Raw genomic sequence first — 22928 nt, 5'->3', positions numbered from 1 at the left:
CTGTTTATCATGCATCCAACATGCACTAATGCAGCCAAACACACACATTTCAACTGTCACATCAGCTACATAGGAATACAAAGTCCTCTGTATTCTGCCTCACCTGACCCCTTTCCTTTCTTGGCACAACTCTGTCAGAGAGTTTATCAAGGACTGAAACTAGGTGCTCAGTGTTATACATCTCAACTTTAAGTTAATACAATTTTACCTTTTTCATTTCTTCTTCAATGTAAACACAGCAGAGGCTGGCAAATTGCAGTGTAATTTTCAATAATGTAGTTTGTTAGGTTTTGGACATAAATTTAAATAAATATATATAAAATGTGAAAATACTGTAAATACACCAAACTTTGGAAGTGGTTGAGTCTGAATGAGAAAACAGGTCTTGAATTTTGAAAGATGGGGTCATTGAATTCAATCTTCATTAAAAGAAGGACAGTGATTGACATTTTAGTGCATGTTGACTTCTGCTTTGCTGACTGTGTAACGAGTTTTGCGTAAACTCAATATTGGGAAATGTACATTACCAAATGTGGGAAAAAACTGATAAAGCACTAATGAGGGACTTTTATTAGGATGTGAAAGTTTGTTTGTTAACATTACTTTAATACAAAGCTTTTGGTCTTTGTTGGAACATCATCTAAATATATTAGCTGTCATTAAAAAGGTACAAAAGCGCTAAACTGAAAATGGTAAAATGTATTCTTACAAGGAAAAAAACATGTTGCAAAGCTGCTAAAGTTTATTCACATTTCAAAAACGTCACCTTAAAATCACTAAAATTGGAATACATCAACCAGCCAGTGACTACACTGTGCATGCTACAGTCAGTGCAATGTGGTCTACACAGTACCTGTCCATGTTATGTCATATTGCTGGGAAGAGAGAGCCCCCTACTGGACACTTTGGTTTTTAGGTAATCTTAAAAACTAAACAACTTGAAACAAACCTTTCAAAGAAGTAACATCTTTTTCTGATTATGTCTCTGCTGAAAGTGAAATTTAACAGGCCTGTGTTGAGATTCAAGCTTGAAATGATAACATTTTTCGTTTAGTCTTTCCGTTACACAATCACTGCCTCGTATCAGATCATTGTGGGCTAAGGTTTAGCTCCAGTTCACAATCTTTCCCATTGATGTGTAGTTTTTAAAAAAAAAAAAGTCTTTTACCCTCTCTGGTCATGAACTGAATAGTTTCAGCTCCTTTAGTTTATTCTACAACAATAGTTTTATTCATTGATTCCTGGTGTGAAGCCCCTGGAGACAAACTGATTGGATGGCTCAATCCGACTGTGTTTTTTACTGTAAAGCAAGTAAGCTCAATCTTTTGAAGCCAAGAAACACTTGATATATTTACACACAACAATGTCAAAGACTCCAATTGCAGAAGAGCTTATTTCAGGGAGAAGCAGCGTTCAGCTTTTATGCTGCACATATCTGTAACAAGCTCCTGGAGAATTGCAGGTCTGCTGAAACTCTCAGTTTTTTAAAACCAAGGCTGAAGATGTTTCTGTTTGCTGCTGCCTTTTATTAAATCAAATATGTACTCATTTCCCACAGTGCCCTGTAGCTTTTACTGTTGTATCTCCCATTTATATTTTCTATAGAACTTTTTAATTTTATCTGTAGCTTTGACATTTTGTATTGATGCCTTTTATGTTTGATGTTAAACACTTTTAATTGTATTGTTACTGAAATGCGAGAAGCTGAAGTTTTCATTATGTCCAGAATGCTTATGTTTACTGTAAAGCTACGACTAGTTATCACACTGGTCTGTTCTCACCAAATCCAGTTGTAGTAAAGTTCATGTGTTATTGACTGAAACAGGAGTTTCATGAACCATTTTCACAAACTCCTCCTGGATACAAGGGAAGTCTTCCAGGAGATTCACCTCTGTGTCCCTAATAATGAAACATTAATGATTTCTCTTTTCCAGTGATGTAATATCATTACTGCACAAAGTTTACCACCTTGTCTCATCGTCATCAACGGTTGAATAGTCCTTATAAGAGGACAGATTGCTTCTCTGAAAACCATATACTTCTCTCTTTGTTTCCATCTCTGACACACACGCGCACGCGCACAGTGTGGTTTTCCTCTGATAGACCTAACGGCTTCGAGTGTTCAAACAACAGAACCCCAGCTCACACTGACAGGACAGATTAACACAATGGCCTTAAACATGAGTGGCACAAGTCAAAGGTCAATACACAAGCAAAGATATAAATTACCCACTTGTCTCTGTATGACTGTCTTCAAGAGTCAAAGCTCCAGTAAGTTGCACAAGGTAGAAAATTAATCATTTTCAAAATCCTGCGTGGTAATCTATTGTAATGCGTATTAAACTTTACTTGACAGACCTACTGTACACTATACAGCGTTATGCCCATAACTGCCCATGCACTAGTTATAATGACCACTTCTATGAAGTTTAATTGTGTATAATGTGAGTTAGTACAGTAAGTATACAAACTGTGACTTTCCCTCTCAAAGATTTTAATACCCTATCTCACCCACTACTAAACGCAAATATGCATTAACAAACTTGCATTCATAACAGCATATGAAAATTTGGGGGAACTGAGTAGATGCTTCTCTAAAAAAAAAAAAAACGTGTACAGTATTTCACAGTGAGCAGAGATCAGGTCAGAAAATGTAAACGTGAGGAGAGTTAAGGTCAAAGCAGCTTCTTTAGTCCTCCTCACACTTTGACTTTCAGCTCTTTTACAGTACCTACAGCGAGGCGCTTCCTCCTCATTTGCTGCTACTTCGTTTTATTTTCAATCTTGAATCTTTCATTTTGACAGGTCAAATGAAACGCAGAGGGCGTCATATTTCTGTTACGGAAATTAAAAAAAAAAAAAAAAGGCATTTGTAAGGCCATTTTACTTTCGAGGAATAGGATTATGTACGCAGCTAAATATCCAATGTGCTATTTCCGTTTAAGGTCTGTAGGTGGCGATAATGCTTCCAACCTCCATTATAAACCAACGAGGAAGAAAAAGCGGAAGAAAGCGACAAAGCGTTCGTTTTTGTTTCTGTTCTCCGACCGACCCGCCGGTTTACTACTTTCTGTCTGATGGGGATTGCTGCTATTTCAAATCATACTGTTGATGATTAAGGTAAAGACGGATGCCTTTGAGTTGTACGCAGCGCTTAACCGTGGCTCATATCATCTAGAGTAAAGAAAATCAGGTGAGAGCACGAGCTGTTGTTGTCTCTCGCTAGTTTATTGCCAAACGCGGTGTTACTATCGGTTAATATCAATTAATCGACGTCATTTTTGTAGCCGAAATAAAGTTGTCCCCGACTACACGCACATTTTTTTTGTAAGACGTAAGAAGTACAAGAGGATGGAAACCGCTGTTTTAAACTTTAAAAAACAACAACCGCTTGTTATATATATATATATATATATATATATTTTTTATTATTATTATTTATTGTTTCGGGATGTTCATTTTAAAAGTTACTAAAGTTGTCAAATAAATGTGGTGGAGTATGATATTTGCCTCTGAAATTGAGTGGAAGTATATAGTAGCATCAAATGGAAATAAAGCGCAAGAACCTCAAAATTGTACTTGCAATACTTGATTAAATGTACTTCGATACTTTGCACCTCTGAGAAACACCTGCAAGTGTATCAAAAATATTTAAAAAAAAAAAATAAACTAATGAGCATTACAAACTTCAGCATACGAAAAGTGAATGGGAAGTTGAATCAACACCTTTTTCTGAAACAGTTTCACGTTTTGATTTTTATGTTGAGTCATTTGTTGCAGGACTGTTGCTTTAGACGGCATTTGTTTTAACCCAAAGAAATGGTCAAAGAAAAGGAAAAAAACCAAAACTATTCCAACCATGTCAAGAGGAAAGGTTACCTAACTTCTTTTAAAGCATGACTTTTTTTTTTTTTTTTCTTCAAGGTGTAAGACACTGATGATTTCTGCAAGTCTCTGCTTCAAGCACCCAAGCTTTTTCCGGACACTTAACACAAGTCCGGTAGCTGGGATTATCCCAAAGGAAATCGCAAAATCATATTTACCTTCGTCTCAAACGCTAAACGAAGGTTGTTTGGCCTCGCCTGTCTGGTGGAACAGCCACTCCCATATTTAGTGTCCGCTTCTACGTGTACAAAACTGTTTATTGTCCTGTTCATTCAGCTGGACGTCTGAACAGAAGATGCGATCCACTTTTCTTCACGTCTAAATATTTTCCGTGAACCCAGTGATGGAGCCTGCTCGCCCTCCGGAAACACTGCGTGGAAACGGAGATCCCGGTGGTGTCGACGTCGCCTCCTGGGTGTCGGTGAGTCCGGGCGGCCTCTGGAAAGTCCAGCAAAAGCGAAAGCACGAGTGGAGTCGGCAGACTGTTTCTAGTTCTGGAGATGTTACATGTACGATCCTCTTCTCACAAAACTTTATTCCTAAAAATAAATGGGTTGTTTTTGTTTTTTTTTAGAAAAGAAATGTGTGGAGTATCTGGTAATCAAGCTGAAGTAATGTCCCCCTGTGTCTTCCAGCATGCTCATCCGGTTACTGTCCAAAGTTGGGTTCACTGTGTCGAGTCAGAGTGCGGCTCAAAGCTGACGAGGACGAAGCGGAGACCTCGGTGTCTGAAAAAAGAGATGAGGAGCTGCCGGTCCAGCCTCGCCTGTCAGTCGCTGACGTTGGAGAAACAGCGGCCACGCCCTTCCGGAGGTGTCCAGACTCTGTGCTGCAGGTCCCACTGGGTCACTGGACAACACTGAGGCTCGGGGACGGGCAGTGTGACATCACAGAAGCCTGTTTGGGGCGGATGAGAGCCGGAGAGAGATGTGAGGTAAGAGTTTTACTGTGTTGTCGTTCGCAAATTGCAAAGGTGTCAAATTTCGGTGACAAACACAAAAAGGTTTGTGATGTTTGCAACAGCGTGACATATGCTGATATTGAAAAAAAAACAACAACATGCACCTACGGCCACTGCCTCAGTCCAAAAGTAAAGCCGGTAATGTGCAGATGCACGTTTTTCCTCCTTAAGTCTATGCTGCCTCTGTGCGAGTCGGCTGAATGTAACTCCTTCTGACTTAGTTGCGTGTATTTGGTGGGTCCCTAAATCAAAAACATTTCAAACTTTTCATTAAAAATAGGCACTTTCACAATTTGACCGTTATTATTACGATACTTACCAGAAAAAAAAAATGTTGAAAAGCTAAAGCAGATAATAGATATTACAACACCCAAAAAAGTTGAACGTTTCGGAAAATGTTCAGTGGGGAACGACTGCAACCGATAGATGTGGGAAAAGTCATTTGATTATACATTCATTTGTAACGGTGTTTGCCCAAAACAGCTGGAGTGCAGCACCAAAACCTTACAAGAAGGGAAACCCCTCGTTGTGCTGTAACCTGAATAAACACAAGTGTTGTGGGGGGTCAGTAGTCGGCCACCAGATGTCAGGTTTACGGAGCGTACCAGAGTCTCAGTACTTCATATCAATACAGTATAATTCCGCAAACGCGCACATCTGTAATATCACCGCAGCAAATAATCACTTCGAGCTTCATTATTATTTGAACAATATGAAGGAAAGAAAAGCAAGAAAACTGTTGATTGATGATGATTGCTTGATTATGAACATTTTAGATACAATGTCTTTAGACTTTTTTCAGCACATTATTATTCACATTTGTATTTTAATAATCATTGTATTAAAATAATAATGATTCAATATATAATAATGCTAATAATAATCATTCATTTTATAAAATAAATGAAATCAAAATACCAATGATGATGATAAAAAATGATATATTTATTAAATAATAATTATATTCTATTCATAATATAATAAAAAATATATAATTATAATAAAACTCTAGAAAGCTTATTAAATTAGATTACACACCATAATACCTACAAAACAGAAATGGATCATTTAGCTGTAATAAATTATTTTGCCATCTTCTTCAGACATTTAGAAAATTGACCTTCTATTTACTCTTAGTTAGTATTTTCTGTTCTCTTTTCTTTCTTTCTTTTTTTCTTTCTTTCTTTCTTTCTTTCTTTCTTTCTTTCTTTCTTTCTTTCTTTCTTTCTTTCTTTCTTTCTTTCTTTCTTTCTTTGACTCTACTAACTTAAGAAATATTTCAGTAATATACAATTACTGAATTTTTGTATATGACAGGTTTTTTTTTTTCACTTTTTGTTTCAATAAAGTTGAATTAAAAAAGAAAGAAAGATTTAACTTCGGGCCGTGACTCTTTGTCGAAAAATGAACGCCGCCGTTTGTTTTGCGTTTATCATGATGGACTTCGCAGCGTGATTTGTTTGCAAAAGATCGAAATTTTGATATGATTCGCCGCCATTTCGGCATGAACCCGCATGAACTACCATCCTACTTAAAGGCCCTCTGGAGTTTCAATGGACAGAATAAAGTTAGGTGGACCGAAAGAAGGACTTTTTATGGCGTGGACATGACCGATGATGCGGTTATATCCACTCCATAAATTTGAATGTTTTGGAGTATTTAATTTGCTGAAGTGTGATATTAAATGTACTTAAGTGCTTTGAGACTGTATATTTTACCAGAAGAATTTCCTTTTCCTACTTTTATGTACTCAACATTTTCAGTAGGCATATTGTTTTAATATGCAGGGTGTGCAATGGCCAATCAGTTTCCTGGAACAGAAATTAATGTTTATCATAATTTGACCAAATTAAACTAATGTGGAGCAGATGGCTGAGAAGAAGCCTCAGTGCGCAAAGTGTCAAAAAGAAAGATGAGGTCGATAGATAACATCAAAATTTTTCAAATCCTGATTAAGTACCAATTTGTCAGAGGGTACATCTGTTTCTCTAAACTTGTATAAGTAAGCTTTTTTATTATTTTTTATTATTCTTTGCAATTATGTAATTTTGTCATCACCTTTATTTTTTTCCCTTAAGAATGTAAAAATGAAAGTACACAGGAGGTCTAATCATTTTAAGTTTTGTTTTTCCAGATCCGACTTTCTGTATTTGGAAATGGACCAGACGTAACTACGCCCCAACGCTCGGATGGAAACCTTCCTTTGTGTGCCTCGATCGAACTCCAAACTTTCACACCAGGCAAGGAATCCTGGGAGATGTCACCTGGTGAAAGATGGGAGTGGGCGAAGTCACTGAAGGAGACGGGCGGAGGGAGATTCAGGAGTGGAGATGTGTGGGGCGCGGCAGACAGCTACAGCCAGGCCCTCAAACTCCTCATCGCTCTCGGGGGCCACGTCAGAGAGGCGGAGGAGCAGAAAGACACGAACGCTGCTGATGAAACGCGACGGCTTCCTTCAGCTGATGGATTCAGAACCACCAAAGCAGAACTCCACTCAAACTTGTCCCTGTGCCAGCTAAAACTGAAGCAGCCAGAGCGGGCTAAGGCCAGTGCTGCTAAAGCCACCGAGCTGGACCCGGGTGGTGCGAAGGCCTGGTACCGGCTGGGCCAAGCATGCCAGATGGTGAATGAATTGGAGGAGGCCAAACGGGCGTTTCAGAAACTGCTTAAGATACAGCCGGAATTGCCTGCAGCTTTAAAGGCTCTCAAGGACATAGCAAATAGAGAGAAAGAGACAAATGCACAGCTGGGACTGAGACTCAGCAAAATGTTCAGCTGAAGATGATCTATTTATCGTCCAATAATATCAATAAACCGGTCTCTCACGATTGCCCATTAAATGCATCTACGGCCACGGCTTCATTTCAAAAGCAAAGCAAGTAATGTTTAGATACATGTCTTTATCCTAAGTCTATGCTACCAACGTGTAAGTTAGCTGAATGTAACTTCTTTTGATTAAGGTTCATGTATTTGGTTAGAGATTTGCGGGCGTTGTTCCTGGAAAAACTTTTACATTTTTTTAAATTAAAAACATGCGGTTTTACATTATTTTGGATCATTATTATTACAACAGTTGTGTGACATTTTCCCCAAAATTTGGAAGCATAATACATATACAATAGCCAAAAAGCTAAAAGATGTTAAAAAAAAAAAAAAAAAAGTCCAGTGGGAAACAACTACAAGCAATTAGCCCCCCCCCCATCCCCCACCACACACACACACACCTCTTTTGCAGCAGCCACCGTCCACATGAAGGGCGACAAGGAGGTCCACACCGGCCGCCTGCAACCTGCAGAGTTCAGCACATTACATCCATTCTTAAAACTCACCTTCATACAAAGACATTTTATTCTTTTTTTTTTTTTTTTTCCCAAGTGAGGCCCTTTGTAATTTATATTTAACTGCTACGCAAATAAAGTTTATGACTATTATCATTACTTGGCCACAAGGCCGGCAGCAATCAGATCCCATGCTGGACCCTCACTGGCAGTCAGGACACTGATAATCACCTGACCCACTTCATTTCCTACAGAAGTGAGCCACTTCTGGCAGGTCCACTCACTTTCTTGGTGATCTAAAAATGTAAAACGAATTTAAGTAATCAAAACAATTTTTCCGAGGAGTGACAATTCATTGTAGATGACAATTTATTGAAATATTTCTTTCTTGTGGAATCCAATTTCAAAATTGGTGGACGTGATGTTTGCCTTGATATCCTCCAGCCTGTTGAGGATACCTTGGCTGTAAACCACAAGAAGCCACTTGCTGGAGGGTCGTCTGACAGGTTGTGGGAGGCTCCTGGGAGGGTTTGGGGCAGCAGGTTGGAACTGGCCTTGAAGGCAGCACGCTATGTGGTGTAAACGAGCCGCCCGCTGGAGCCACCCTTCACTGTGGTTTTCCTTCAGTTGGGTAATCATCCGCGCTGGACCGTTTCCCAGGCCACGCTCACGCAGAAGGCGGATAACGCAGGCTTATCTTTAAAAAGTAAATAGACTATTTTATTACATTTCTCCACATTGCACAACAACAGTATATGTGAATGTGCGCATGGTGACACGTGAGATGTACCTGCCACCTTTAATACCACAGCTGAAGGTACCTGAAAGATCATTCATTTTATCAGCGTTAAAATACCAGTTATTGTATGACATGGTAATTCAACTCATTATAACCTAAGTATACCCTTAGTAGTTGGTTATACATTATAAGGTGATAAAGATGAGAATGAGAAGTTAATGAGGTCTCATGTTAGAAACAGGAAATGAAGAGAATCGTTTCTTAGTCTGCACTGTTTGTGTAGATTGGTTTTAAGATACAGATAGAACCTGGAAGATTCCAGGATGGCGAACCGAGCCCAGCGAGACTGTAGACGGTCGGGGGACGTGGTTTGGCCAGCTGTAGGACCTGTCCACAGAGGACATCTGAATTGCTTGATTGTTCATCTAAACACCAGAGAAGAACCAACACACAGTCATAATGTGACTTATTTGTCATATTTTGGACGACATGTTATAGTTTGACTTATTTGTCATATTTTGGACGACATGTTATAGTTTGACTTTTTTGTCATATTTTGGACGATATGCTTTAGTATGACTTTTTTGTCATATTTTGGATGACACGTTATAGCATGACTTTTTTGTCATATTTTGGACGACATGCTATAGTATGACTTTTTTGTCATATTTTGGATGACACGTTATAGTATTACTTATTTGTCATATTCTGGACGACATATTTTGGATGTTTTAAATAATACTAAATGGTAAAGTATAACTTGTATCCATATTTTCAACAACATCATGCAACTTCTTTGTCATATTTCAAACAATATGAATTTATTTAATATTTTTACCAACATGAAACTTTGTGGACCTGACATGCTTGTCTCCAGTGGGAATTGAACCAATGAACTTCTATCTGAGAGGCACCAGCCCTAACCACTACACCATTGTGAACACTAACAAAGAGCAACACCAAACAAAATGCCGTGATTATATCGTAAACATTTCTTTTAATTTGAGAATTTGAAAAAGAACAGCAAAAGTGATGTCAAGATGGCAGAAGAAAACCCTGTTTACTTTGTAAACTTAAACCAAAGGAAATGTAAATGAGTAACTATTGTATTGCATTGTTTCTATTGTAAACTTGCCAGCAGTGATTATTCAACCTCAGAAACGAAGCCACTTAACGAAGCACGTGCCCAAAAGTGTGCTTGTGCGTGTACATAATAGGTTAGTTCGGTTACAAAAAGCACAACATGACAAACCTCAGTTGACATATTTCCTTAGCCTGATCTTGGTATAGTTTCAGCCAACAGTATCAAGTATGTGCTCTCCCCAGCTGTTTTTTTTTTTTTTTTTTTTTGCCTGGTGTCCCCTGTTGTCTGTGTCCTACAGTCCCACAATCAATTCTGCCTATTGTTGTTCAGTTCCTCTTAGTCTTGTGTGACTTTTTGATGTCTGCGAGTGTCTGGGCTGCTGACAGTTGTCTCCATGCGTCCACAATGAGTGCCAGCGGTATGACGATCCACAGCACATTCATGAACACAAAGTAGAACCAGAAGTAGATTGGATGTCCCAACTCACTGTGAGCATAACCATCTCTGTGCTCTGTGAAGAAGTAGAGCACAACTCCATACAGCTGACCTGTATAACGATAATTAAAGAGACACAGCATATACAGATAAACAATTTGTTGGGTTATGTAACTTTCTTAAAAAGAGACACCTTTTTGTAGTTATCACACCATCTTACCTAGTGAAATGATGAGTTGCAGAACAAATCTGTAAGGCTTATTGGTTAAAAAGGCATATACAGCCCAAAAGCTGAATGGCCCCCATAACCAAGCAGTCACAGTCTCCATACAAACAGTAAAGTTATCGGCTCTAGATAGAAAATAAATATTGGTTTTAGTCACAGCTTTGGTCTGTAATTTTTATGCAAAATTTCCAGATATTTCTGGGCAAAAATTAACTCACATTACATATCGACTGTCTCCTTTTGAGTACTCCTTCCCTATAAGAAAAAAAATATAAAATACATTGATCCAAAATGTACTTCACGTCACAGTTTACGCTTTTTCCTAAACATATTTACCCTGTCGTACTCACACAGCTGTGACAAGAAGCTCTGGTCTCCTGGAATAATATCAAAGTATAGTGAGAACCAGCCCTCAATGACGCCGTGGATGAAACCACAGACGGCAAACCAGCACACAGCCAGACGCCTCCATGTCCCCAGCCTGTCCGCTGGTCCCTGTCCGGCCGGTGATCAGCCAGGTCACAAGCAGAAACACTCCAGACACAGAAAACAGAAATGCCAAAATCTCCGACATGGATCGGTCATTGGCCACATAGGTGGGTATCAAAAGGTCCCGTGGCCAGTAAGGATGGAGAACTCCAGCTGCCGAAGTGGAATCCATCATCTCTGTGTAAGACAGAATAATCAGCACTCACAAGAAAAAAAACATCCACAACCGGCATAAAAACTGATTGATGAGGCATTGCCACGTTCAAAAAAAAGATACAGTTTAATTAACAAATGAGTGCTGACTGCATTGTATTTCATTTGCTGACTCCATACATACTCATTCATCATAAATGTACAAACTAAGTTATTTACAACCGTAGCTCCAAAAAAAAAAAAAAAATTGTCAATAAAAACAACAGAATGTGATGATTTACACATCATGTAAACCCACATTTAATGGGGAAATGGAACAAATACAACGTGCTTAAAATTAGAAATTCCATTGTTCTATGAAAAAAAACAAATGCTCAATGTGAATTGTATGCCAGCAACACCTTTCAAAAAAAGTTGGGACAAGGGCAACAGCAAATAAAAAAAACAATAATCGTTTTGTATTTTGTCCTTACCAGTGATGCTACCAAAATGGGTGTCCAGCTGCACAGAGTTTAATCGCTGGTGCTCGGTAGAATAAAGATAATTATAAAAAAAAAAAAAAATTCAATAACTTGCAGATCAAACAGTCACTGCTCGCTAACTAGACGCCCTGTGAGGGCAGATAAACTCAAACACGGAACTCACTGCAGTCGGGGGGGGCGGGTACGTGTGTTTACAAGGACCAATCAGATAGCTCAACGCATAGAACCAGCGCGATCTGCTGACGCACTGATTGGCTCTTCATCTCGGAACATAGACGGTGTCTTAGGCAACCGCCAATGAAAAGGTGGCTCTCACTGTAAAAAAAAGACCCGCCCCTCTTTTTTACGTCAGAAGTCACAGACGGCGGATGTTAATGACGTGACCTGGTCGGTGAAACTACAACTTTCAGAAGATTAACTACAAAAAGCGCATCTTAAGACACTTTTGTCCTTTGTGTGTTACCGTGTTGTTTCATGCAGGCTGTATAAACATGGACCAAAAAAACAGTAGCATCATATTGTCATTTAGCCTCCATGCGCTCTCTGTGTCGGGCAGATTCATTATTTATGTTACTGCAGCTGTGCCTCGTTGTTAAAGTAACCTCTAAATATATGAAAATCTAGCATTAAGTGGAACCATGTCATTTGTGATAATCTGTGTGCCTAAATTATATCAAGAAAGGACACGACGTCATTATAGAAAGTAATAGCCCCAAACTCAAGCAGTAAAATAAACAGGCAACACACCCGAAGTTGGCAGCTATCTAAAATTATTAGTTTTAGACGTGTGCTTCTCTAATTAAACTAATGACATGAACTATTTAGTAAAAGACAAAACAATAATAAAAAACCCTCCCAAGCCGTGCCAGGGTATTAACCCTGCCGTGACCCGGATTCGAACCGGGGTTGCTGCGGCCACAACGCAGAGTACTAACCACTATACGATCACGGCGAGCTACAGGGAGTTGTACAAGGGGGTCGTTGGAACGCTGTATGAAACTGAACGAAGGCACGATGTACTCCACGTGTTTGTGAGTACAGTCCTGGGAACGATCAGCTAGCGCCAAAAGAGCCGGTGTTTCCACCGGCGTGCTAAAGTTTTCGAACTACAAATAAGATAGGTTAGTTCTGTTAACGAGTGGTTATTTTTTTGTTGTTTTAGTGCAGAGAGCTGCTCACCCACCGACGTTTTCAAAACTTAAAAACGTCGAACACGATGCTCTTTACAAAATATACATGTCACTACATGAGTTGTGCTTGTAACATTAACGTTAAACTATAATGTTGTCAAAGTGTACAAAAGGTTCAGCAAATATAACAGTCGGCATTGTATAACTTTTGTATATACAGTCTATTGATACGACTTTTGTAAAACGGCATACCCCAACATTGTTTTACTGTCTTGCAGCACATTCCTTGTCCCGTTACATTGCCAGTACAGTATATCCTAACCCTTATCACCGGATGAAGAGTGCCGTTATAACGTGGTGTACTGCATCTTTAAAACTACAAACGGTCAAGTTAGCTTCATCGGTCCCATATGGTCTAGCGGTTAGGATTCCTGGTTTTCACCCAGGCGGCCCGGGTTCGACTCCCGGTATGGGAACAACTATTTTGTCTTTTTCCAGTATGTCAATTTCTCTTATAAACTAAACATCTAAAATAATCATATTAATAGTTATTGACGACATTACAAGTCAGACATAAAAAACGAACGGGAAGGAAGAAATTTACTATGTAACGTTAAGCTGTTTAGAAAAATCCAGCTTCGTTGTTATTGGCTGTCACAACAGTAAATAGAAGTAACTTCAAATATTGTACCTGCTATATTTTCAACAAATTTTTGATTATTCTATCGCTTGATTTCTGGAAGGAGAGAGAATTGTATTAACACGTGATGTAAATCACGTGACTCCACACGTCACATGATACTACACGGAAGCCGTCGCCGTCTTCCAGGGTCTGTCTCTGGTATAATAGAATCACTGAACGGCTTTACGGCCGTAAAGACTGTATGAGAAAGTACTTTCTTCAGGACAAAGAGTCGCCATGGCTGTGTCAGAAGTGGAGGAAGGTTCTCTGTTGCTAGACGAAAAGCTGCTTCGTTTTATGGACCAGCTCGAGCTACTGGAGGAGAAACGAGCCGCTCTCAACTCCCTCATAGAGCAGGTAAGTACAATGGATCATGTAGCGTTTATCTGTAAGCCTTTAATGTAGGAGTCGTTCATTTGTCCTACTTTTTTTTAAATGTGACCTGGACTTGCACGTTTTTATAATCTCCTCTGATCTTTTGGCCATCTTTAGAAAAAACAAAACAAAACGAGGAATATGGAATTTAGGTTAGTTTAGGTTAGTTTAGGTTAGTTTAGGTTAGGTAGTTACTTTATTAATCCCCGAGGGGACATTTTTTTCGCTACAGCAGCATACAGGAAGCAATAGATAATAATAGAATAATAGAAAGCAATAAAATAGCAGTAAAAATATTAAATATAAAATGCACAGTATATACAGTACAGTATATATCTGTATATATTATATACAAACAGCCGAGAACACAGACAACAGTGTTATTGTTGCGTGATGGATTTTGCCAGAGGTGAGTTATTGCACAGTCAAATTTGCGGCGGTAGGAATTTATAATGCGCAAAATTGTCAATATTTCTGACATTTAACAGGACAAACAGTTCACCAATTTGCATTCCACATCCCGTGTGTGTTTTACAAACGCAAAATTATCGCAAAAAACTAATTATGCCATGATTTTATTTGCCAACGTTCTGTCTTCAAGTGTGTGTATACATATATACATCCTTAATATATGCCGATTACTGTAATCTCACTACTGAAGGTAACTGACATCTAACAGCGTCTATTATTCAAGAGCTTGAAGGCTTTCATATTTCCTTGTATGCTGTCCGTGTAATGTAAAGTAACCTTTCTGTGTTCCTCACAGGGATGGTTCTCCATGACCAAGGCACGATATTCCATGGGAAACAAACAAGTCTCTGCACTTCAATATGCGAGTGAGATTGAGCCGCTGGTCTGTGTTAATGCAAGGTGAGGAATTAGAATTATCTCATGGATAATAATACTCCCCAGTAAATTGTCCAAAACTTTCAGTTTTGGAAAGCTTTTTTTTTTTTTTTTTTTTTTATTGTATCTGTGTGTTACAGAACACTGGACAATGGCGAGGTGGAATTCTGCACTGAAAGACCTGAACAAACGTATACTAAAGAGTCTAAAAAAGATCAGCCATCAATACAGGATATTGGACCTCAAGAACAAGGTGATGAATCTATCCATTATCTATTGCCGCAATATCCCGTATAGGTTTATGGGGGGACTGGAGCCTTTCCCCGCTTAATTTGAGCATAGGCGGGTTATACCCTGGACAGGTGGCCAAGTTTCTGCCATGAACTAATAATCTATTTGTATTCATCAAACTATTTCACAGCTGTCAGGAGAAGAAACAAACCAAAAAAGGACAGCACAGAAAAAGAGGCAAGTGAGGACGCAAGTAGCAAGAAAGGTCCTGAAGTAAATCCAGTACGAAAAAGTGACCAGAATCCTCAGCAAGATCCACTGAAATGGTTTGGAATTTTGGTGCCACAGTCTCTAAAACAAGCACAGTCATCATTCAAGCAAGGTATGATGTTACATGTCAAAGCAAATCTATACTTTCTTATGGTTTTGTTTTAAAGCTGCTCCGCTTTAACAATAATATGTGATTACTTAGTGAGGTTGTCTTTTTAACGTGATATGTATGGACTAGATTTTTGCAAGTGCAAAATATATAAAGCACAAGCAAATAAAGAAACTATGTACATAAATATATATAACATGAGCAATTACAAAATGTGGCCCATCTGAGAACCATGTTCACCAATTTTGACAACACAAATGCAGGATAATTTCCTGCAAATACTTAAAACACAATATATTAATTCCAATTTACATTCTAATTACTATGTGCCGATATTATTGTAGATATCAACCAGTGAAATACACTCGAGAGCTTAGATGTGTATCCCTGACTTACATAGACATTATCCAAGCATGTTTATTGTTTTTTTTTTATTATTATTTTGAATAATAATTAAACTTGTTGTCTATATGTGAAGTACTTTTCATAGCAAGTCATAGCAATAGATGGGTACAGATACGGATGTAAACATAATTTAACTTAGATACAGGTAAACGAATTCCTTGAAAGTGAGAGATAGTTGTTACCAAACAGTCACCAAATATTACGTTATTTTAAGTCTAAATCGGGCAAAACGACAAAAGCGCTTTGATTAAATAAAATGAAAGAACACTTTTGTTGAAAATTACTGAGAGTGTACAATAAATGTAATTTGGATACCGTACATTAGGTATATAAAGAGAACATTGTTATTTCACTGAGGGTAATCGTAGTTTTAAGCATGCAAGTTGTTGATGTACTACCAGTAAATCCTTTTTGTCATTCTTCATCTTCTCTCTGTGGTTTTCTGTTATGTTACAGTAATCGAGCTGTCTGCAGAGATTGCAGTGCTCCAGGCTGCCGTTTTGAACACCAGACAGGAGCTAAAGCAAGACTTGAAAAACAAACGTACTCCAGGAGAAAGACTCAGCAGCTCTGAATAACACTGCTGAGTCAAAGCAAGTGATTGGAGAAGAGCGTCCAGCCACAGAGGCTGTAGATTAAGCTTCAGGGTCTAATGAACTCAACAGTGATCCTCCCGGTGGAACTGGAGGCGGAGATTACCGACGTAATAGTTCCTACTCAATGCTTTATTGGTAAAAGATTATGTTTGATCTTGTGCTGTTTTGACTGACAAATGTGGCGTATTTGAGACGGATTTGTTTGTGAATGTTGTATTTTAGGATTAAGTGTCAACAGAACCTGTTTGAACGTTTTCAATAAATGATCTGTCCTACTTTGTCATACAGCACTCTTTATAAAGTGCGTATATGCTGTAACTACTGGCTTTGTTAATAGGGAATATGATTTAATGATGCTCCAATTTAGTTATTATCCATTCATAAGAATTAATTAACCATGAATAAGAATTATTTTAGGATTGGTAGCTTGTGAAAAATTTGTTTGGTTAATAATGCAGTCATAAATGTTGGTAATCAACTAAATAAATTGTAATAGGATTTGGTCCAAATGCTCTGTAGCCCTTTCACAGAATGTAAATCATCCCACAAATTGATTGTGAAACCCTCAAATTAAAAGGTTGTGTAAAGCATATTGCTATATAAATCAACAATATGCAAAATCGACATTTTTAAAACAGAACTTTTAACATTTTTTTTCTTCATGATTTTATTTATATTGAAATACATGCTCTTTTTCAAATGTCAGCTTTATTTTAACAGCAATTATATGTCATGTTTTATTTCTGCCAACTTTTTACGTTTGTTTCCCGGTTTCTGGCTTTTAATTTTAGCCATCCGTTTTATTTGTGTAAAGCAAACAGACACACAAACCAACAAGTAGGCTAAGAGGCTTTTTCAAACTGGCAACCCAGACGTCAGTCTTATAAATTAAATCCCCTTTGAGAAAATAGTATTTGAAGGGAAACCCTGTATTCTGTGTTATAATTTTTATATTTTGGTTGTTGTTTTTTTTTTTAAATTAGGCAGCAGGGAAAGAAAAAAACAAAAAAACACACTCAATGTTGAATATCTGCAATTGTTCGCCTCCATGTAAATCTGTTCACGAACCAAAGATCCGGTTGAAATTTAAAATATTTTCGGAAATGCTATCATACCGGCAGAGAACTGCCTCCCCTTATTTATAACGACATGAGCGTAATTGAAAACATTTGACCGAGCGCCACCACCCTCAGACTCGAGCAGCTCGACCGGGGACGGCCGAACATCAGCGGGAACTGTCGAAATAGGAAACGAAACCTCGATTTATTGTGTGTACTTCCTGTTCCAATGATAATATTGTCTTCATCCTTCCATAAAGCGCGCCGCTCTTCCTCCCCTTCATTTGTGCCCGAACGACGGATGGGAGCGCAGAGACAACGGATGTGGCCTCACCATTATGTTATTGATGTCTCCAGTTATCCGCAGCAGCCCGCGTAGCCTGATTGTGGACGAATTTTTTTTTTTTTTTTTTTTTTTTTTTTTTTTTTTTTTTTTTTGGGGACGTGCGAGCGACGCAACTCCTGCTTGAAATTCAATTTTCTTTTGTCTGCGCTATTTGGCAGCAACGTTTCGGATTTCTGATGAGGGATTAGGAAGTAAACACGCTGGCCTGCGCTCATGATCGGAGGCGAGGTGAGATTGATACCTCGGACTATAAGATTGCCCTTGATCGCAAGTTGATTTTTAGTCCGAAGCGGAGGAACTGTTGGCTCCAAATGGCGTCAGTTTCAAAGGTCTCTATTCTGGATTACTTTAATATTGTGTTTGAAGGTGAAAATGGTAAAATCGAGTCCAACTGTAAGGCTTGCGGCACCAGGATCCAGGCGAAGCGGAGCGTCACGTCCAACTTCGTAACGCATCTCAAGGTAATGATTTCAAAATAAAATGCTATGTTGGCACTTATTATCGGTCTTATCTTAAATCTGTCAACAACAGCTGGGTATACGGCAGCGGTTCTCAACTGTTCTGGCCTCAGGAACCACATTTTTCCCATCCATGAAGTCGGGACCCAAATTTTTGAGGCACTCAAATTTATTTCACAAAAAAACAACAACAACAATAACAACGAAGTAATGCCATGTCTTCATGCACTGTTAAAAAAATGTGAAATAACCACAACAGTCCAAATAGGGCTAAAAAATATTTTTTTTAAAAAAGCCAATGAAATAAAAGGGCAGACTTCTATTGAATTACATAAATATCGAACTAATCTTGACCATCTTGAATTATATAAGGACTTAAGCTATCTTGAATTAGTACAGGCTATATTCTTAAAAAAAAAAAAAAAAAAAAAAAAGGTTAAAACTTGTGATGCTAATCAAGTTGGGGAAAAAAAAAAAAAAAAATCGAAATGCCACTGTAGCGGAGATGACCGATCAGGGGGGGGGGGGGATACATACCGAGCAGCATGCGGTGATGCGGCACCTCCGTGTCAGCGGCTGCAGGTAGGATGACGTCCCCCTGATACAGCGTGGGACCTCTCGGACTTTGCGTGAGCCTACGGCCTACAGTAGTGAAGAAAATGCTAAGTGGCGCTTGCTGCTAGCAATGAAGAAGTGAGGCACCCGCGTGATGCCTTCAGGTGCTCGAGAGAGAGAGAGAGAGAGAGAGAGAGTCGTCTCTGAAAGTAAAAGCCTTAAACTCAACAGGTTCCGTCTTTTAAGAAGCGGACTGACATGGTTTCGAGATGGCTGGTCATCCGTGGCTTCGCGCTTTCACGTGCCGGCGCTTCGCCTTGCAAACGACGCACGGATGTTTCGGCCGCTGCTCTTTTGTCCTCGACGGAAGAAAACCCATATTTTGAACGGGGTCGCTGTCGTTGCTTTGCGTCTCGCCTTGTTTACAAAGCCTCGTCTCTTCAGCGTGTATTCATGTATGCTGGATTGTGTGTGTGTGTGTGTGTGTGTGTGTGTGTGTGTGTGTGTGTGTGTGTGTGTGTGTGTGTGTGTGTGTGTGTGTGTGTGTGTGAGGGGAGGGGGGTCAGCTGTATAAACCTGACTGTAAAGAGACAGGCTGTTGCTTGTCCTGCCAGAGGGGGTGGGGGGGGGGGGCCCTCACAGTATCATCTCCCACATAAATGTCCTCTGTGATATGGAGACGTGTACACCTAGTTACGTCCTCTGTATGTCAACCGATAACACTCTCTGTCTCTCTCTCTCGTCCAGCGCAAGCACCAGGCCATGTATGATGACTTCGTTAAAAGGAAGGACATGAAGAGAGAGGGTTACTCCTCTGGTTCACTGCACAGTTTCACCACCAATGGAGGGAACACCCGATACACTCTCCCCATCAGCACCGGAGTGGGAGGAGGGGGCGGGGGAGGGGGAGGTGGAGGAGCAGCAGGTGTTGGAGGAATGGGAACTCTTGAGGGAGGAGTAGGAGGAGGCTCCGGAGGAGGGGTGACCAAGTTTGACAGACACGACCCACGTCAGGTGCGTTACAGTCCGCCGCCACGTGAGGTTTAAATAACCAATCGTGTTACGCTTTTTTTTTTTTTTTTGAGGCACCTGCGATGATCATCAGCTATTAGTGCAATTCACGTAGTTCTTTTGGTCACTGTAGGTTCTCATCTCTGAGGCTATTGCTAAGATGGTCGTGCGTGATCTGCAGCCAGTGTCCACGGTGGAAAATCAAGGTTTCAGAGAGTTGCTTCAGCTCCTGGAGCCACGTTACACTCCTGAGCCCAAGCACTACATCCGGAGCCAACTCCTTCCAGCCTACGCCTACCAGGCCCAGCTGGCTACCCGTCAGGCCCTGGCCTCAGCCCACGCCCTCAGTCTCAGCCTGGATCTCTGGAGGGGCTTATCTGGAGCCACTTCAGGGTAAGGAGGTAAAATGAAGTAGAGACAACAAAATGACAACTTGGTTTGATTAACGTCACTGAGGAATCCACTTCTCTCTCTCTCTCTCTCTCTGCAGGTACCTTGCCGTCACCTGTCATTTTCTTACATCTGATTGGCAGATGCGCTCAGCTCTCCTGGCATGCCTTCCCCTGACTGGCGGCAGCTCCGGAAATCGTGTGCTTTCCGACTTTGACGAAGTATGCCACTCCCACGGCGTGTCAGGGAGAGCATTTCGTGTTGTTGCAGATCCTCATCTGGCAACAACGGCTGTAAAGCCGTGTTGTCTCCCAGGTTTCCGGATTTCACCTCCTCTCGCGAACGGTCACGACGGAGATGAGGAAGAAGAGGCGGACAGTGGAAACGATGTGGTGCAAGGGATCCGGAACGGCCATGGCGACGGTGGAGAGGAAGGAGAATTGGAGGACTCATGGGAGCAGTGTTTTGGTGTTTCTCGGGTGGACTGTTTCTCTCGCTCTCTGGAGCAGTGTGTTCGAGAGGGGCTGCGCTCCTGTCCACAGCTTTCTTCCACACTGGCGAAGGCCGCCTGTTTCTACAATTACATTACCTCTGCTGTCCCCCCTGAGAAACTCAGCCAGGTGTTTGATGCTCCAGGGCTGATGATGGGGGGACGAGGAAATATTTCGGATGCAGCAAGAGACTGGGCTGTGCAGCTTAAGGCATGTCATATTTTTTAGTCATATATATATATATTTTTTAAAACAGGTCATATTTATACATCCCCAATTTAGCATTTTATTAGCAGTCTACAGACACTGTAGTTTTAAGCTTATTCGATGACATTATAAGTGTTTATTAAGTCATCTAAATTTCATGAAGCCATATTTTATATGATTACAACTTTGATATATCACAGTGTCACCATATTATTACCAGTTACAATAGTTACAGATGTTACAGAGGATTGATAGTGACACATTTCCCATTATCTGCTTACAACTACTTTAATGCATGCCAGTGGGTTTATCTATTCTATACATTGTATGTTATACAGTACCTATAAATACTAAATAGGAACGACATAAATATAGTGTAAAATGTAAATGATATACATCCATAATTACATACATTTTATAGACACACGCTTATGCAGCTGTTGCATTAAGGTTTATATTATGAAACTAAGAATATATCCTTTTCTACAAAAAAAAAAAAAGTGTGTTTCCACAGTTTTCAAGGAAAGTGACATTTTTGTTGTGTGTTTTGATGAAGGTCCTTCGACGGCTACTGGACTCCGTGGAGTTCCTGGAGGAGCTGAGCGGTCCGGGGGAGCTGTCGCTGGATAGTACAGAGAGAGCCCAGCTGAGGGAGCTCGCAGACACTTTGGAGCCCTTCACTGAGGCCTGGGACATGGTGCATGGAGAAAGACAGGCAGACATACCGACAGACAGACACGTGTCCGTCAGCCTGGCTCTTCCCTGTGTTCTCGGCCTTCGTAAGCATCTCTCTGAGACGTCAACCCCACACTGCCCCTCCCTCCTGGCGGGCCTCAGCCAGTCTGTAGAGCGCCTGCTGGTCCCCATTCTGGAGAACCCCCTCTACATCACTGCCACCACCCTGGACCCCCAGTTCAAGCTCACTTGGAGCAGCAACTTTGACTGGCATAGACAAGTTCTCATAGAGGAATTATCGAAACATTCCACAGCCTCCAGTCCCGTAAACCTCAACACAGACCTTCATACTCAGTCCCAGACCCCTCCTGCCCCGGCTTTGTCACCCGTCTCCTCACTTTCACGGCCCTGCAAGCTGTTCTCTTTCATCAAGCAGAGACCCAACACACAGGCTAAAAGCCTAGAACAGGAGCTGGCTGTCTACCTACGTGAGGAACCCACAGACGAGGAAGCTTTGCATTACTGGCGGCGTAAAGCTATTGACTTTCCTCTGCTTGCTCAGGTGGCCAAGAGAGCATTTACCGTACCTGCTTGTGGCACTGTGGTGGAGAGCATTTTCACTACAGCTGGGCACCGCCTGCTCCCGGAGAGAGGCTGCGTTTTACCAAAGAACCTGGAAACGCTCATCTACCTCAAAGCCAACTACAGATTATTATGGACTTAGAGCTAAGACTAAGCACTTCTTTTACCTGAACAGCAGCTGATGGCTTTATACCGGCAGTAAAGTTACTTCTCGGCTACTAACCTCTATTCCTCTCTACGGAAACTGATCTAGCAACATAACATACTCCTCATGCCGCGCCTCATTTGATACGAGACGAATGAATAACTCACAATATCAGAGCTCTGACTCAGTTTCCATTATTGAGATGGGTTTTCCAGACTGAAGTAGGTGTGGATTGCCGTCTGCTTACCATGTCGCTTGCATACAGACTATCATACCGCATGCTATGGATCTATGGGGATAGAAGCAGATCGATACTAAAATGTTTACTTTGACATTATTTTGCCTGATCAGGGCCTCCAGACAACCACGAGTCCGTACTCTCTATCTTCCCGACCCAGAAGATGGTTTCCGTTTGTACCAGCCAGCAGTGATAAACCAACACTAACCAAATGGTCACTGTAGCATCTGATTTATTTTCACCGATATTAATTCTTTGCAGTTGTTGTTTTTTTTTTTTGAAGGAAGGCATCAACTGCTAAACAGCATGTCAGTGCATCATCCACTTATTGTTTTTCTCTATGTATGTGCCTCATCACTGGGACATCATAATAAATCAGTTTCACTTCCTAAGGCA

General features: G+C 40.3%; 4 protein-coding genes and 2 non-coding genes across 9 annotated transcripts; 4 read left to right on the top strand and 2 right to left on the bottom strand.

The window, feature by feature from the left end:
• Positions 1–2988: 2988 nt before the first annotated feature.
• On the top strand, positions 2989–7901 carry fkbpl (FKBP prolyl isomerase like). Of its 3 annotated transcripts, none has more exons than XM_069687519.1 (4): positions 2989–3120; positions 4227–4394; positions 4521–4819; positions 6981–7901. In XM_069687519.1, exons 2-4 carry the CDS (start codon positions 4229–4231, stop codon positions 7623–7625), a joined length of 1110 nt encoding a protein of 369 aa, XP_069543620.1. In that variant the 5' UTR covers positions 2989–3120; positions 4227–4228; the 3' UTR covers positions 7626–7901. The 3 variants fall into 3 exon arrangements, with proteins under 3 accessions (XP_069543620.1, XP_069543636.1, XP_069543629.1); XM_069687535.1 differs by having other exon boundaries at positions 4162–4394; XM_069687528.1 differs by lacking the exon at positions 2989–3120 and having other exon boundaries at positions 3445–4394.
• A 1786-nt stretch (positions 7902–9687) lies between these two features.
• ebp (EBP cholestenol delta-isomerase) lies at positions 9688–11872 on the bottom strand. Its single transcript, XM_069689136.1, is given in 6 exon segments — positions 9688–10494; positions 10603–10733; positions 10827–10863; positions 10959–11094; positions 11096–11274; positions 11724–11872. Coding segments are annotated over 5 exon segments (702 nt in total). The 5' UTR covers positions 11273–11274; positions 11724–11872; the 3' UTR covers positions 9688–10273.
• A 740-nt stretch (positions 11873–12612) lies between these two features.
• trnah-gug (transfer RNA histidin (anticodon GUG)) lies at positions 12613–12684 on the bottom strand. The gene has a single exon. It is a non-coding gene; the product is annotated as a tRNA-His (tRNA).
• Positions 12685–13266: 582 nt separating this feature from the next.
• On the top strand, positions 13267–13338 carry trnae-uuc (transfer RNA glutamic acid (anticodon UUC)). The gene has a single exon. It is a non-coding gene; the product is annotated as a tRNA-Glu (tRNA).
• A 319-nt stretch (positions 13339–13657) lies between these two features.
• ccdc115 (coiled-coil domain containing 115) lies at positions 13658–16651 on the top strand. The gene is made up of 5 exons (XM_069687507.1): positions 13658–13901; positions 14686–14789; positions 14906–15018; positions 15187–15378; positions 16237–16651. Exons 1-5 carry the CDS (start codon positions 13782–13784, stop codon positions 16356–16358), a joined length of 651 nt encoding a protein of 216 aa, XP_069543608.1. The 5' UTR covers positions 13658–13781; the 3' UTR covers positions 16359–16651.
• A 1237-nt stretch (positions 16652–17888) lies between these two features.
• Positions 17889–22924, top strand: LOC138614190 (zinc finger BED domain-containing protein 4). 2 transcript variants are annotated; one of them, XM_069687476.1, is made up of 5 exons: positions 17889–18241; positions 19541–19807; positions 19938–20197; positions 20295–20895; positions 21449–22924. In XM_069687476.1, the coding sequence occupies exons 1-5, from the start codon at positions 18092–18094 to the stop codon at positions 22289–22291; spliced, it is 2121 nt and encodes a 706-aa protein (XP_069543577.1). In that variant the 5' UTR covers positions 17889–18091; the 3' UTR covers positions 22292–22924. The 2 variants fall into 2 exon arrangements, with proteins under 2 accessions (XP_069543577.1, XP_069543585.1); XM_069687484.1 differs by lacking the exon at positions 17889–18241 and adding an exon at positions 18761–18957.
• Positions 22925–22928: the final 4 nt, after the last annotated feature.

Source organism: Brachyistius frenatus, unplaced genomic scaffold (genome assembly GCF_029030835.1).
Source record: "Brachyistius frenatus isolate BFR_SWC_R1_liver_20210118 unplaced genomic scaffold, ASM2903083v1 Contig_6, whole genome shotgun sequence".
In the NCBI taxonomy this organism is placed as follows: Eukaryota; Metazoa; Chordata; class Actinopteri; family Embiotocidae; genus Brachyistius; species Brachyistius frenatus.
Note: the sequence above shows the minus strand (reverse complement) of the source record. Positions and strands in the feature narration are given on the sequence as shown.

Bases quoted from the DNA above. Each gene is read 5' to 3' on its own strand.
- LOC138614190 (XM_069687476.1), top strand. From the start codon at position 18,092: ATGGCGTCAGTTTCAAAGGTCTCTATTCTGGATTACTTTAATATTGTG. The intron at 19,808-19,937 runs GTGCGTTACAGT...TGGTCACTGTAG, and splicing joins ACAGACACGACCCACGTCAG to GTTCTCATCTCTGAGGCTAT. The intron at 20,198-20,294 runs GTAAGGAGGTAA...CTCTCTCTGCAG, and splicing joins TTATCTGGAGCCACTTCAGG to GTACCTTGCCGTCACCTGTC.
- fkbpl (XM_069687519.1), top strand. From the start codon at position 4,229: ATGGAGCCTGCTCGCCCTCCGGAAACACTGCGTGGAAACGGAGATCCC. The intron at 4,395-4,520 runs GTACGATCCTCT...TGTGTCTTCCAG, and splicing joins TAGTTCTGGAGATGTTACAT to CATGCTCATCCGGTTACTGT. The intron at 4,820-6,980 runs GTAAGAGTTTTA...TTGTTTTTCCAG, and splicing joins GAGCCGGAGAGAGATGTGAG to ATCCGACTTTCTGTATTTGG.
- ccdc115 (XM_069687507.1), top strand. From the start codon at position 13,782: ATGGCTGTGTCAGAAGTGGAGGAAGGTTCTCTGTTGCTAGACGAAAAG. The intron at 15,019-15,186 runs GTGATGAATCTA...ACTATTTCACAG, and splicing joins TATTGGACCTCAAGAACAAG to CTGTCAGGAGAAGAAACAAA. The intron at 15,379-16,236 runs GTATGATGTTAC...GTTATGTTACAG, and splicing joins ACAGTCATCATTCAAGCAAG to TAATCGAGCTGTCTGCAGAG.